The sequence below is a fragment of the Prionailurus bengalensis genome, chromosome D4 (genome assembly GCF_016509475.1).
Source record: "Prionailurus bengalensis isolate Pbe53 chromosome D4, Fcat_Pben_1.1_paternal_pri, whole genome shotgun sequence".
Taxonomy (NCBI): domain Eukaryota; kingdom Metazoa; phylum Chordata; class Mammalia; order Carnivora; family Felidae; genus Prionailurus; species Prionailurus bengalensis.
Genome location: NC_057359.1, coordinates 70,503,302 through 70,519,084, shown reverse-complemented (window position 1 = coordinate 70,519,084; position 15,783 = coordinate 70,503,302). Strand labels below are relative to the sequence as shown.

General features: G+C 41.9%; 1 protein-coding gene across 1 annotated transcript in view; it reads right to left on the bottom strand.

The window, feature by feature from the left end:
- Positions 1-151, bottom strand: part of PALM2AKAP2 (PALM2 and AKAP2 fusion) — a 448,509-nt gene extending 448,358 nt beyond the window's left edge. Inside the window, 1 exon segment of the mRNA XM_043566474.1 lies at positions 102-151. Coding sequence (XP_043422409.1) covers positions 102-106 — 5 coding nt within the window. The 5' untranslated portion in view covers positions 107-151.
- Between the last annotated feature and the right edge of the window lie 15,632 nt (positions 152-15,783).

Here is a 15,783-nt window from a genome sequence, read left to right as displayed (position 1 = left end):
CCCATCCGGGACTGGGACCCGAGCCCGCATCTGCCTGCTGCCGCGGTCGCCATGGCAACATGCCGAGAGGAGGGCAGCGAGCTTCGCGCGGGGATACTCACTCCATCGCGGGGCTCCGGGCGGCCGGGCGCGCTGCTGCGGGGCTCACCGGCGCTGCTCGCCTCTGCCGGAGCCGGGCGCTCTGGCCGCGCCGCGCGCGAGGTGGAGCCGCAAGCTTCTCCCCTCCCTGCCCGCACCCCCTCCCCCCCTTGAGGGTTGAAAGTGAACGCTCCGGCTCTCTCAGCTCCCAGCCTGCGAATAAAACGGGAAGCAATTGGATAATGTTGTTCGCTGGGCGCTAGACAAGCCACTCCACTTAAATGTTTCGGGAGGGAGCGCTCTGGCAGCTGCGCGCCGGGCGGTGTGGCCCCCAGCGCGCAGTGCTGGGGCGCCCGAGGCGCCAGGTGCGCCCGCGGTTCCCCTGGGACGGGCGGCGCTGCACGGAGATGCCGGGGACGAGTGGGAGGGCAGAGGGGCGGCCGCGGCGGTGACACAGCCCAGAGGGTTCGAGGAAACGTTTGAGTCATCGGCAAGGTTGCAGCTCTTGCAGATTTGAAGTTGCAAAAGAAAGAAGCGTCTAGCAAATAACAACTACTGCCCCCAGTGGGTCGGGCATGGGTTCGGAAACGCCATTGTGCCAGCCCAGCGGGCAAACGTCTGAGTTTCCCAAGGAAAAGGCGTTGCGGCGCCTCAATGCGGTGTTTGAACCCTTTGGCGACCCCACGCCCTTCTTAGCCCTCCATATTCTGCGTATTCCTCCTGCCCACTGGAAAGATATTGTCCAGTGTCACTTTCCTTAGCTCCTTCTTTGAAAACAATAGATACATTGAACGTGGTTTCCCAAATCACCACAGCCCCACCCCAGAGTTATAAGCCTCCCCGGGGCATATATGCCCTCCCTGTAACCCCTCAGAGAATTGCCTACTCCTAATGGTTTCCCAGGTGGGGACCTGGCTCCCACTCAGGTGCCCTGCACCTGCTGCAATAAAGAATGGATGGGACAAGCTTTAGGCTTTCATTGTGTGGTTCTGCCCGGTCTCTCTGCCAGTCCGTGTCTGCCAGGTGCTGAGGATGCAGCCCTATCCATAGTCATCACAGTCCCTGCCCTAGTGGAGCTCCCCCGGTAAAGCAGAAAGACAAAGCACAGAGAGAGAGAAGTCAACATCAACAGAGATCGAAAATATTGCTACAAAAATAAGTAATAAGATATCAAGATGAATGTTTTAAAATTAAGTTATAATGATGATTGCACAAATTTGTGAGTATACTAAAAAGCACTGAATTGTACATTCTGGCTGAATTTTATGGTATATGAATTATACCTTAATAATGCAGTTTTGTAATACACACACACACACACACACACACACACACACACACACACTCCAATGGAGAGTAAGAGAGAAGTAGACCCGCTAAGTTAAGTCCTCAGGAAAGGAGCCCTGAAGAGACTGGCCCAAAAGGGGAGGGGGCTCCAAAATGCATGCCCATCTATCACCCTTAGATGTTATAAGCTCTACACAAGCAAGGGGCTGGAAGGAGACGGGTACAAAATGTGCAGAGGGGAATGCATTGCTTCTCCTTTCCTTCTGGAAAGTGAGCCACAAAGTCAAACCCAGTGACAATTCACAGGGCTTTTGGTGGAAAGAGATTCTGGGTCATTTACAGGTTTCCATTCACAGAGAATCGAGTATGAATTTGAAGATCACAAAACCCTCCCTCAACCTATGTCCCTCTCCAGGTACATCCCACCCACCTTTTACTGGTCCCCTTCATAGCCAAGCTTCTTGAAAGCATTGCCTGCACTCACCACCTCTCCATCCTCAGATTTGTTCCCGGTAGCTTATAGGATTAAGCTCAACCAGGAAAGAGATTCGTTTGACGTATCTTAAAAGTACAGAGATGAGTAGTCCTGGACCAGGTTAGCATCTCTCAAAGAGCTAAGAGACCCAGGCTTCTCCAAAATGTTCTCGTCATTTGTGGTCTCCCTTTCTGAAGTCGTTTCATGGTCCAAGTTGGCTGCTCCAATGCCAGCCATCATGTCTGCATTTCAACCAGCACAAAGGTAGAAGGAGCAAAGAAGAAAGGGCAATGGAAGCATGCCAGCTACCTCTTCTGGAAGGCTCCCAGAAGCTGCCTCAGGACGTTTTCACTTACATCTCTTTGGCCAGCATTCAGTCACATGGCCACATTCAGTTTCCAGGGAGACTGGGCAAAACAGTCTTCATTCTGCATAGTCATGAGTCTAAATTCAGGGCTCCATTCCCACAAAAGAAGAAGAAAATGGGTATTGGGGGACAACCATCAGTCTTTTCTTACTCCTCAACCCTTAGCAATCTAGCTTCTGCCTCCCCCGTGCCACTGACACTGCCCCCCATAAAGTCACCGATGCCGAACACAACGGGCATGTCTCAGGCCTCTTCTTGTAGGATTTGTGAGCAGCGTCTGACATTTTGACAACTCCCTTTTGTATTTGTGTTTTGCTTTAGGTTGGTTTTATTGACACATGATTGATATAATGTAGAACTCATCCTTTTTAGGTACATGTCTAGCAGTTTGGATACATCATATGCTCAGGTGACCTCCACCATAATCAAGATAAGCAACATTACCATCACCCCCAAACAGTTCCTCTGAGTCCCTCGATGGTCAATCCCCTTCTCCCACCTCCAGCTCCTGGCAACCACTGACCTGATTTCTGTCTCCATGGTTTTGCTTTCCAGACTGTCATATAAACAGTCTGTAGACTTTTGTACTTGGCTTCTTTCACTTAGCAAATTCTTCTGAGAGTCACCAATGCTGTGTGTAGAGGCAGTTCCTTTTCATCGTTGAGTACATTGTACAGATGTACAATTTATTTATTCATTCACCCGTTGATGGATATTTAGATTGCTTCCTGTTTGTGGCAATTACTAATAAACTTCTATAAACATTGAAGTACAGGGCTTTGTATGAACATATGTTTTCACTTCTTTTGGGTAAATGCCTAGAGTCACTTCTTCCATCTTGAAATACTGTCCAATCTATGATGCCACACTGCCACAGCTCTAGCTACCCTTTCTCTCGTACTTGTCTTTTAAATGTTACTTTTCTTCAGGGTCTGGTCTAAACTCTCTTCCCTTCTGACCACACATACCCTCCCTGAGCAATTTTATCTACTTCCAAGGCTTTCCTTAGCCATTTTTATGGTGCTCACTTCTGAAACTGAATCTCCAGCCCATCCATCACTCTTCTAAACTTCAAAACAGAATATCCAAAGGCCATTTTAACATCTTCACAAACACCACAAACCCAGTATGTCCAAAAAGCACTTAGCATTTTCACCTGTAAATCTCCTCCTGATAACCTGTCTGCCTGTCCTAAAAACAGGGAAGGAGATGTCCACACAGAAACCTGGGCACCTTGTTTGATTCCTCACCATCCTGACCTCCCACATCTAGTCATCAAGACTTATCTAGGCTACCTCCTAGAGAGTCACAGAGCCCACTCACTTCTGTCCATCCTTACTGCTGCTGCTAAAACAGCCTCCCTTCTGGCCTCCTCGCCTCTAGTCACATCTGAATGAGTTCCAACTCATTCAACTGTACTGTGTCTTCCAAAGACACAAGATCTAATTATATCATCTCCTTGCCTAATACCTTTCAATGGGCATCTCTTACCTTTAAGATAAAGGTTAGATTGCATTGCAGGTGCGCCCTAAGTTTTTTGAAGTTAGTACATTGACTATTATAATATTCAAATTCAGTAGAAAAATAAGAATTAATTCATCTTGTAGGGCTGGCTTATACCTTATTAAGAGTCACAAATCACAAATATATCATCTGCTACATTTAACTATAGGGAAAAAATAACAGACTTTAGAGCCAAACAGATTTGGGTTAAAATTCCAGGTTGGTCATTTATTAGCTTTGTGATTGGGACATATTTCTTAACCTAATTCATAGGTTTCTTCATCTAAAAATGAGGACAATAATGTCTATCTTTAAAGGTTGATTTGAAAATTAGATACATTTTGTACAAAATGCCTAACACAGTGCCCGGTACTTAGCAGATACTCAATTAACAGTAGTTATAACAAGCTATTTCATAACTATTGTTGCCACCATATCATTATTATTACATTGTAACTTTCCTCTGAAATCTCCAACATTGTAACAGCTATATCTTTATCTTCACAGCATCCCTTTGAAGAAGTGAAACCGATACAGATATAGACACTATGAAGATCAGCTTGTTTATTCTCTTTGATGAAATAAGAATGTTAGACTAGATGATATACTAACTATTCATTGAAATGATATAGATATATCGATAATATAACATAGTAAAGTAGCATATGAAGTAGCAGGATATGGCTATATGCATTTATCGATACATATTCTCTAATAGCTTATTCATTTAAGTTGAGCTCACTAGATACTATTAGTACTCCAAATACACATTAACACCTCTCTAAGTTGGAAGTCAATAACTTAAACAGCTGTACCCACCTGAAATTTAGTCTAGAACCAGGAAATAAAAGTGATATCATAAAGTGCAGGCTATAAGCAATTATTCTTAATCTCCTTAGGGTCATAAACTCCTTGAGTATCTGATGAAAACTATGGACACTTATGTCAAGAAAAACATACAGGGGCAAAAACCCACATTGTTCTTATAATATCAGTAGGAGCACAGATCCTCTGAAGCCCACCCATTGTCCATGGACTTCCGGCTTAGTTGTATGTGTCTGGAGTTTGCACCTTGCATGCATGTACGTTGTTTTATTTTTATCCTGCAATTGTCTTCTAGGACAGTTATTTTTACTGTCATTTTGTAGATGAAGAAACTGAAGCTTAGAGTAGTTAAATACTTACTCAGGCTATATGTCAACAAGAGTCAAGTTTATAAACAAAACCAAAGTCTTCAACCTCCTGGTCTAAAAGGAGAATAAGCTAGCTTTGAGAGAAAATGCGACATAATTTCTATATAGGCATAATGCATAAGCTTTAGAACTGTTTAAACTAAGGACCATGATGGGCTTTGGGGACCTGCCTCAGACCACACACAGAATCCGGTCTGGAGTGGTGTATGAAATATAGAGAATAGGCCCGTGCCTTTCACTGTGTTACCTCAGTGTTCTCTGATTCAGACCAAACAAAACTCTGAACGTGACTACTTTGGATGTAAATCTTAGTATGTTTGGTTAAATGGTGTCTGGTTCACTAATATTAGAAACAGACAACTAGAAGAGGTTGGAGAGAATCTGGAAAAGTGTGACCTTGGGCAGTAACAGCTAAAAAGTAAGGAAGAAAAGTATGAAAATGGGCCCAGTAAAACAAAACAAAACACAGAGGAATCATTCAACCTAAGAACGAACGGTCCTATACATCAAAGTAGCTCCTGAGAACATCACAGGATAATCATGCTCGGCACCTGTGTTTAAGGCTAAACAGGTTTTCAAATGTTCCCACTTAACGTTAGGTTGTCATTGTTTCTACCTCAGCTAGGCTAAAACGCAGTTGTTTGGAAAGTGTATTGGTGTTCATGTTCAGTCCCATTTCTCAACAACATTTGGTTAATGGAGATATTACTATCTAATATAATTCTAAGTGTCTAACTGGAGAGGAAGGGAATAAAAGCAGACACAGTCACCTTGTTAAGCTCAAGGCACTGTTCAAAGACATTAACAAACCCAAAGCAAATCATTAGATTGATCATTAAAATATAAAAACAGACGGTTTTCTCACTTACCTGGCATTACTGGGTTCCAACTCTACTCCTAGGAGTAATATGTCCTGTGCAGCTTTATGTAGTTTTTACATTTTATAACATACCACTTTACCTTTTTACTTCCATGTAAATAATGTTACTATGAGAGATATGTGGGAAAGAAACATCTCTAACAGAAAGTGGGTATTTGTTCATCTAGAGCTGTGCATGGGGGAGGGGGGAGGTTGGCGGGAGTATAATTAAACAATTTACTGAGTTTCATTAATCTATAGATTTCCCACTTGACTTATGGAGCTGGAGTTAATATGGAGGCACTATTGGACTTCATGCCTCACTCTTATTCCACCATTAATAAGTCCTCTCTAAAAATATGTCACCTCAAATGACTTCTTGTAATTCTGACACTGCATAAAATTAGCCCCTAGATTGTGACAGGAAGGATATTGGCAAAATGCAAGGAGTTCTTTTCTTTGGTTAAACACAGGCAAAGTTTCTCTCTCTTCTTCAGAGTCTTTCTATTGACTTCTCTATATACGTATGAGTATGCTCCCACAAGACACTAATAGCATTGACTTCTGACTCATGGATGATTCTTGGAATCACAGTCTACTGGCAATGGGAAGGATTCTGGGGTTACCTAGTCCATTAGCCAACACAAACTTCTACAACTGACCTGGGATCATCCTCCTTGTTGAAACGCACTTATTGTGTTCTTTTAGTTCCAAAAGCTGAAAAGGCCTATTTGTTTTTTGTTTTTAGAATCCTCTCACCCACCCACAAAATGACGTATGTGTTCAGAACAGCCCATGATTATGTATGTACAGATGTAGCAAGAACATTTATTTCACCACTGCCAAGTCTGACCTATGATGGAAGATGAACAATGACCTCTCAGAGATAACGCCAGTGACACCATGGACTCATCTAGGGGACTTTGCCAAGGAAAAGCTGCCCCTTTACCACACATTGGAGAGAAACCAGTTCAAGGCCACCCAGCTACACTGCATATTGGTTAAGCTGGGAGCCAGAAGACCTTGGTGATGTTTGATATAAGGCCATTAGTACTTAATTTAGTATAATCTTATCAGCTGTATCATTCATGGTACTGAATGATGCTGGAAAAGCTATTTGGTTAAGGTTGGCTTTTTAAATGTATTCATTAAATACTTTCATCTCCTGACATAAATATTAAATGTCAATATTAAAAGTACCTACTACCTAAGATGAGCCTCAAGATTTTTTTGGAACCTGTTTTGAGGAGGATCATTAGAGAGCTGAAAAACATTTTTCCCTTATGAGAATTGGAAACTTGGTTTTATTCTTGAGCTAGAATATTCTTCTGCTCTAGGAAGAAGTAATGTAACATTGTACTTATGCAAATGCAATTAAGTACCTATTAGAATGTAAGCCCTATGGGACAGAGATTTCTTTTTCTATTTCATTCACTTGTATGTCCCCTAGAACAATGCCTAGCACATACTAGGCTCTGCATAAATAACTATTGAACAAAATCATGAAAAAGATCATCTTATGAGAGACCCCAAGGAATTGTACTTTCTTGGATGTACCTTTTATCAAATTCAAGTCTTTCTCATAGAAATGTTCCTTTCTCTGGGGTGCCTGGGTGGCTCAGTCAGTTAAGCATCCAACTTCGGCCCAGGTCATGAGCCTGCTTCCGATTCTGGGTCTCCCTCTCTCTCTGACCCTCCCCCACACATGTGCTCGCTCTCTCTCTCTCTCTCTCAAAAATAAATAAGCATTAAAAACAAACACTCCTCTAAGTATACATTGACTGCCCTGTATAATATTGTTTGTTCATGTGCGTATGTTGCTCTCTCAGGGATCAGGCACATGACCTAAACACACAAACATACACACACACACACACACACACACACACACACACAGATAGGCAAGAAAGTGTGCAGATCTGCTTCTTTTTGGTGCTGCAGAAAACTCTGAAAAGGAACTAGATAATTGAGACAGTACAACTTGGTCTAGATTGTCAATGTTTCACCTATTGTTATTAGTATTAATACTCAATTGGTATTGGCATTTGGAATTAATAATAAACCTAGACCTTGGGACTATGTGTGGGACCCAGTATTGTGTTTAATGCCACTCAGGGGTAGGAAAAAAAATCATGCCCCAGTAGGTAGGGCAGGGTTTCCAGTGAAGGAAGTATATAGTCCCATTCTCATCATCCTGGGACCGGGTCAACCTTGGGATGGGACATCTGAGAGGGGTGCAGAGAGGGGTGTTAGCAAGTGGTGAAAGGAAAGATGGCATCGGTTACTGTGGTAGGAACTGGGACCACAATGGTGCTTGAGACATGGTGTCTGCTCCTAGGGATCTTACGATTTAGTGGAAGAAAGATGTGTATCTAATCAAAATTGATACATAACGTCATGAGTGGGCTCACAAACGTGAAGATGAGTAGGGAAATAGGAGAAGCTTGTTGGAGAAGTTTGATGCCTAAGCTATGTCTTTAAGGATGAATAACATTTAACCAGCAGTGTATGTATATGTGTGTGTACATGTCTGTGTGTGTCTCTGTGTTTTCAAGGAGGAAAAAAGTGAAAAGACTTTCCAGGAGAAACCAGAAAAATAAAATACAAAGAAACAAGACTCAGCAGGGTGAGGTCTACATATTTCTGGCATTTGCTGGAGTGTGAAGCAAAGAGAAGGACCACAGTAGAGTATACGTCAACTCCAGAGGCACTATTTACATACAATCCAGCGTAATGGTGCCCACGGTTGTTAAGCAATGCAGTGGTCCTGAAGGAAGTGGGTAAAGGGGAGACTAAAGAAGGTCACTAGAGGGTACTGACTTCAGAAGCTGAACTAAGAGACAGGATGACACTGACAAATACCCTTCCTTACTTCCAAATCACAGCAGAACATCAAGGTTACGGACATTCATGGTCTCTCTTAATTTATAACCATTTCCTTAAAATTTTGGGGATGCATACAGAACAAAGAGAATCATGTTTCATGATTGATGCAGCTGATTTCATCTACAATCAAACTTGGTGCTTACCACATTTCAAATAGTTTAGGATTCCTCCCCTCTGAGATATGCAGACGATATATTGTGATGTGGAGGAAAGTGTTACCTGGAAGTTGGGCATCATGATACCTCAACCTTATGCCTGATGGCTTTGTCATGTTGGCAAGGTACTAGCATTCCGTGACAGCATGGCAGATGGATTTTAGGGTGGACAAGGCCAGAGGATAGAAAGCTAGTTTAAAATCTGCTGCAATCGTTTAGACAAGACAATAAGTACTCAAATTAGGGCGATCAGAGTTGACATGGAAAGGAAAGAGGGTCAAGAAATATGTCAGGGCTCAGAAATGTGTGGGTAAGAGAAAGGCATCATACCTGATTCTCACAGCTCAAATGACTCACGGAAGGTGATAAGACTAACTGAGCCAGAGCTTTCAAGAGGAGCCTGCAGGGACCGCCAGAGAATTCTGACCTCAGCACACGAGCAGCTAATCATCATTTTCATTTCCCTCTGCACCGAGACCACCCTGTATTTTGTCGTATGGCCTATGAAACACACTAAGCTGCCCACAGTAGGGCTGTGCAGAGAAATCAGGAGAGGAGGAGCAACATTTGAGGAAAATAGAATTAATTTTTCTACAACATACTGTTTCAGAGAGCTACGAAACTATAGTATCAGAGGGCTCAGGGAAAATAAGTGAAGTAACCAATGATTCAAATGTTGTATTATTTGGTTATGTGTCAATCTAAAGAACTAGGTAAGTGACTCCCAATAAGAAATTTTCAGGCAGCAAACTTTCCATCATTAAAAAGATCAGTAAATGAGGCCAGGCTTCCTCTTAGCTACCAGTTGCCACTTCTCCCCATTGAACCTCCATTCTCAGATAAAAGTTTTAAATCTCTTCCTTTGAACCAAGTAAACCATACCAACCATTCCCTCCCATTACCTTTGTCAGTTACTCACATTCATTGACACCCCCAGAATTCATCTGTCGGCCAGATACCATCATCATATCACTGGCTTAAATGCTTGCATGAATGTCTTATGCAAACCTTTTCTTCATAGTTTCTTGACCTTCTCAACCCAGCAACTTAACTTCCATTCTGCACAAGCCAACTACACCCATCAGATTTCACACTGAAATGCCAAATATGAACATGACCTATTTTTAAAGGAAAGATGAGTCTTATTTTACTTTCTCAGATTTCTAGAATCCATGTTTTTCCATATCCACTTTTCTTCCTTCTACTCCTACAAACTTACTGAACATGAAAATAGCGGGGGGGGGGGGGGGGTTCCCATGGGCTGAGGTCCAAATCTTGGGAATGAGATAGTACAGTGGCATCTCCATACTGTTCTTGGTTCTCTTTCACAGGGGTGTAGGTTTGGGGAACAGAAGCTGAAAGAAGGTATGAGGCAAAAGCAGGTTCTCTCCTTGCCTCCCAGAGCTAATATTCTTGGTCTTGGAATGATCAGAGTGCTTAGAGAAAATGTAAGTATACCCTGGTCTCTTTCCAGGGAGGGAGAGTGAATGTTCCCTCCCACATCTCCAATGCATACCCAATGAGGCTGACACAAATGCAGACCTGGACAGGAAATCTGAATCAGTGAGAAGGTCCAAGTCAGGATCAGGCTAAGGTTGTGAGTGTCTGGTTCAACACTTTGAAAGAGGATAATTTTGTCTGTAGAGACAAGTCTATCTCCCTACTGCTTTCCTATCCTCTCTGTACCATTGTCTCTGAACTTATTCCCACCTAACGAAGACGTTAGCTACGCATAGCTTTAGGTGAGCTTTGCAAACTCAGCATACAGAGACGAGGCAGGTATTTTATGTGATAAAGTGGGCTGGGTAGAAAGATAATAGAGAACTGTGGGGACTCTGACAAATCTATATACCATCTAGAGGTAATAGCCTCTACTCAGCCCCAGCCAACTACCCCCATGTAGAAATATAGGTCTGGTACGTCCAGAGCTTCTGAATTTTCTGAAGGAAAAACAAACTTATTTGTACAAAATCTCCCCCAAGAAAATTGTGAGTAACTACCAAAAATTTCTAAACCCTGTGGATTGAGGACCATGTTCGCCCTTTAAAAACTCTGTTTTAAGGGATCAGCAGTGATGGGTTTGAATTTTGCCAACTACATGGATGTCTCAGAGTTTCCTTACAGAGTCACACAATTTACTGCATGGCTATTTAGTGATGGAGTGGGGGTGGGGAGTGCTCCGGACTTTTTAAAAGAATGTTGGTTGTTAGGTATAGAGAGAGGTCAGGGCACATACGAGTTTTCTTAGGGAAGTTATGTGTTTCAGGACAAGTCAGAACAAGCCATTCAATGGGCCTGTAAGCAGATGAGTGACAGGAGGGGAGCAGGGGTACAGAACACAGAGGTGCAGTAGTCCCTGAAGCTTCTCCTCCTGGAGATGACTATGTTCAACATCCAGTCAACAGAGATGTTGACCACAGGTGTCATGTACAAGATGGTGACCCAAAGCACAGTTGTCCCACTATCAGACCCTCTTCATAGCATGGCCTTTCTGCCACCGGAGCTGTCCTAGAAGCCTCCCAAACTTACTCCGCCACCCTCTGGACCCCCTGCCTTGACCGATGGTTCATTTTAACACTACAGATAACTCTTCACCTGGGCAAGCTCTTTAGTTTGAGTTGGGTTTTTGTTTGTTTGTTTGTTTGTTTTTGTTTGTTTGTTTTTTAAGAGACAGGAAGTATGAGTGTGGGAAAGGAGCAGAGGGAGAGAGAGAGAATCCCAAGCAGGCTCCACTTTGAAACCGGACACAGGGCTTGATCCCATGACCCTGGGACCATGACCTGAGCTGAAAACAAAAGTCAGACACTCAACCAAGTGAGTCACCCAGGTGCCCCTTTTTAACTTGAGCTCTTTAGCAGCTTACAAAGATGAACTTGAGCTGTGTTTGTCTCCAACAATACAAATAACTTCTTCCCTTTTATTTTTCCATATTCATAAGCATCATTTGCACAACACTTCAAAACCAAAACATTAGGAAGTGTTTGAGAAGTTTAAACAAAAATAGTAAGGCCAGGAGAGGCTGGCTGTAAAGAATGAAACTGATCTCAAGAACCCCAGGCCCTCAGCCTTGCAATCCTCCAGTGGAGATTCATATTTTCATGGAGGGCACTTAAGGACCAAAACTATTTTCAAGCTCCCTTCATCCTCAGGTGAACCTCTGAATTTCAGACTAGACACTGTGACTGGTTTTGAGAAACATATTAGGGTACCAGTTAGTCTTTGAAATAATACCAATTTTTAAAATGCATATTAAACTTTAAGGATAAAGTTGCAGATTGACCAGACCAAATATAACATTGTACAAATTGTAGGATTCTCTCATCCAAATAAAATGCTACCAGCCAAGGTTTTTTAGAATAGCTCTGGGCTTTGACTTTCTTTGCTACAAAGCAAAAATATTCTAGAACATGTTTGGCTTCTATGAAGTGTGCCTTTCAATTTCCTTGTAAAAATCAAAGAGGCCTTTGCCCCGACTGGCACTGTAGGAGCCAGGTCAATAACCAAAGCAAGTGCAGACTGCCAAGTCTACAGAGGTGAGGGGAGGACACCAGACTCAGAGACAATCTGAGGTCAGAACTAGCAAATGTGAGGAGGGGCAAGGTGAGAATACCAAGAAACCCAAGAAAAATGTGCAATCTCACCAACGACTGGGCCAGAGTACAAGGAAGTAGTTTGCTACATAAAGAGTCAAGCAAATCCCCTGGGTCCTCCTGCAGCCATTCCATGCAGTAAGAGCACAGAGGAGTTTTGGGTGTGGAGTGTGGTGTTATTATTAGAGGTAAATATAAAGACTAAGCTCTTCTGAAAGTCTAGACCATTTTGATTTTAACACATCATAGCCCATTCATTCTACCTTCACAGAATCCTGGAACCCATATGCACAATGGTTATTTGTTGGCTTATTGATCATTTGGGACATTTTGTTTGGCTTTAATTTAATAACTGAGATTTTCTTCAACTCCTGAAGTGCCTCTAAGAAGTCATTACCTTTTTGGGGCACCTGGGTGACTCAGTCGGTTAAGTGTTCGATTCTTGATTTCAGGTCAGGTCATGATCTCACAGCTCTTGAGTTCAAGCCCCATATCAGGCTCCAAGCTGACAGCGCAGAACCTGCTTAGGATTCTCTCTCTCCCTCTCTCTTTCTGCCCCTCCCCCTCTCACTCTCTCTGTCTCTCTCAAAAATAAACAAACTTTAAAAAAAAAGAAGTCATTAACTTTTTTACTTTTATTTTTATACCATGCCAAATCACAACCAACCCTGAAGACATATCCACTGTCAGTAGAGATGTTAACTCTTGAACCTCCAGCAAGGTGACTTTCTGAAGAGAATAAGCCATAGGTGTGTGTGTGTGTGTGTGTGTGTGTGTGTGTGTGTATCATATAAAAATCATATATATGTTATACTACATAGTATACGTATATGTTTTACTATATAGTATAACACATATGTTATACTATATGGTGTATCAGAACAAGGGATATCTTGGTTATTTTTAATATATAAGATATCATCCAACAATACCATATTAGAATTACCATCAGGGTTGAATAACAGTCAAGTCAAAGTAAGGATGGTCCCACAGATTGGAGACTTGTCAGGAAAAGCAAATAATAATAATAATAATAATAATAATAATAATAAAATGCATATGGGTACTGGGAGCCAGGTTTCTCAGTGTCTAGGAAAGGAGCAATAAATACACAAAGAGCAAAAATCAGAATGAATCCTGTAGTGTTGGACTAGAATTAGAGATATTGGCATTAACTCATTGTTTTTAATACACAGATCGGTAGATACAGAAATATAGATACAAATGTGTACATGCATAATGTGTCTATGGAATGTACACATGCAAACATATATTCTCTGTAGTTCCATCCACAAAGAGAGGGCCTGGGAAAAAGGGCACCCCAATAAAAGTGAGGTGAGGACACCTTGTTCCCAGATCTGGGTTTCTGGATAATATTCTCCACTAAAGGCACCAAAGCCCCTTGGAGAAATTATCCATTTCAGAACTGGGACTAAAAAAGTACAAGATGAGCCTGAAACAACTCATGCCAGAAAGCAAAGAAGTACTTGAAGGATGAAGAACACATCAGAAAGAAACAGGAACCAACTTGCACTGATTTGGTCTCAAATCAGTGGACCAAGGAGGGGCAATAGAAATAATGATGGAAACAGACTATAACCCATCAAATAAAATAGAAATCCATGAGTCAACAGTAACAGAAGGAAGGCACAGAGGGACAGAGGGAGGGAAAAAGAGAGAAAGAAGGCAGCTTAGTTGAATGACAAATGAACTCTTGAGAAGAGAATTTTGCAGTGGAAAAGCCTGGAAGACACCACCTTAACCAAGTGATCAAAGTGAACATCACCAGTAATGGGCCAAAGTGACCCCCTGTACCACCTGACAGGATGCTTGAGAAGAACAAGCATCTCTTCTGTGACATTCTTGCCAAAGATGTTTCACCTGTGTTAGTCACAGTTAGTTAGAGGACACGTCAGATAAATTCAAATTGAGGGACACTCTACAAAATAACTGACCTATCATCTTCAAAGGTGTCAAGGTCATGAAAGTCAAGGAAAGACTGAGGGAGTGCTCCAGACTAGAGGAGACAATACAGAGACATGACAGCTGAATGCAAGTCATGAACTAGGTCCTTTTCCTACAAAGGATATTTTTAGAAAGTCTGAATATGATCTGAGGATTGTACAGTAATAATATATTGAGGTTAATCCCCCAATTCCAATGGATGTATTGTGGTTTTATGGGAAAATGGCTTTGTTCATAGAAAATATTGTACATATCAGACAGAGTGATAGGGCACTGGGCTGGCAAATTACTCTCAAATGGCTTAGGAAATAAAAGGTCTTTGTGGTATTTCCAGATTCTCTGTGCATCTCTGATTGTTTCATCTGTAAAATGTATGACTACATATAAAATATAAACATGCACAATATATAAAGTTTTCCATCTTGATAAACTGTAACAATTCCCTTGATAAACAGGTGAAACATCCATTATCTTGTATCTATATATTTATTTTTTAATATGTTATACCATATAATGTCAGCTTTTTCTATTTATGGCTACTTTGAACCAAAGCAACCAACTTTTTTCTCCAGATACAGAAAACCTGAAGCAGGAAAGCAAGAACTATCTACTTTTGTCTACTAGTAACATGATATCTCTTTCTATAAAGAAATTACCTTTTAAAATTTAATTTAGTTGTGGGGCGCCTGGGTGGCACAGTCGGTTAAGCGTCCGACTTCAGCCAGGTCACGATCTCGCAGTCCGTGAGTTCGAGCCCCACGTCAGGCTCTGGGCTGAGGGCTCGGAGCCTGGAGCCTGTTTCCGATTCTGTGTCTCCCTCTCTCTCTGCCCCTCCCCTGTTCATGCTCTGTCTCTCTCTGTCCCAAAAATAAATAAAAGATGTTGAAAAAAAAAAAACTTAAAAAAAAATTTAATTTAGTTGAATACATGCTTCTGTAATTTTATCATCTTAAATAAAGGGATATTTACCTAACCAGCTAAAACAATAGAAAGAATTTAGGAAATTTGAATTAATTAGGCTTTTCATGAAAAAAATGTCCAAGACTGGCATAGAGGGAAGAGATAATGTTGTTTGTAAACAAATTTATTAAGTCACATTTTCAGAGGCAGTTTGATTATAAATATTAAAAGAGCTACTTTCTATGCCTACATATTATCATATGTTTAAACATCCAACATGTTTAAAACCAAATTTGGGGGGCACCTGGGAGGCTCAGTCGGTTAAGTGGCCTGTTCTTGATTGCAGCTCAGGTCATGATCTTGAGGTTTGTGAGCTCGAGCCCCAGGTCGGGCTCTGCACTGACAGGGCGGAGCCTGCTTGGGATATTCTCTCTCTCTCTCTCTCTCTTTCTCCTCCCCACCCCCCACCAAAATAAATAAATAAAACTTAAAAGAAAAAAGCAGTACCAAGGGGAGCCTGGGTGG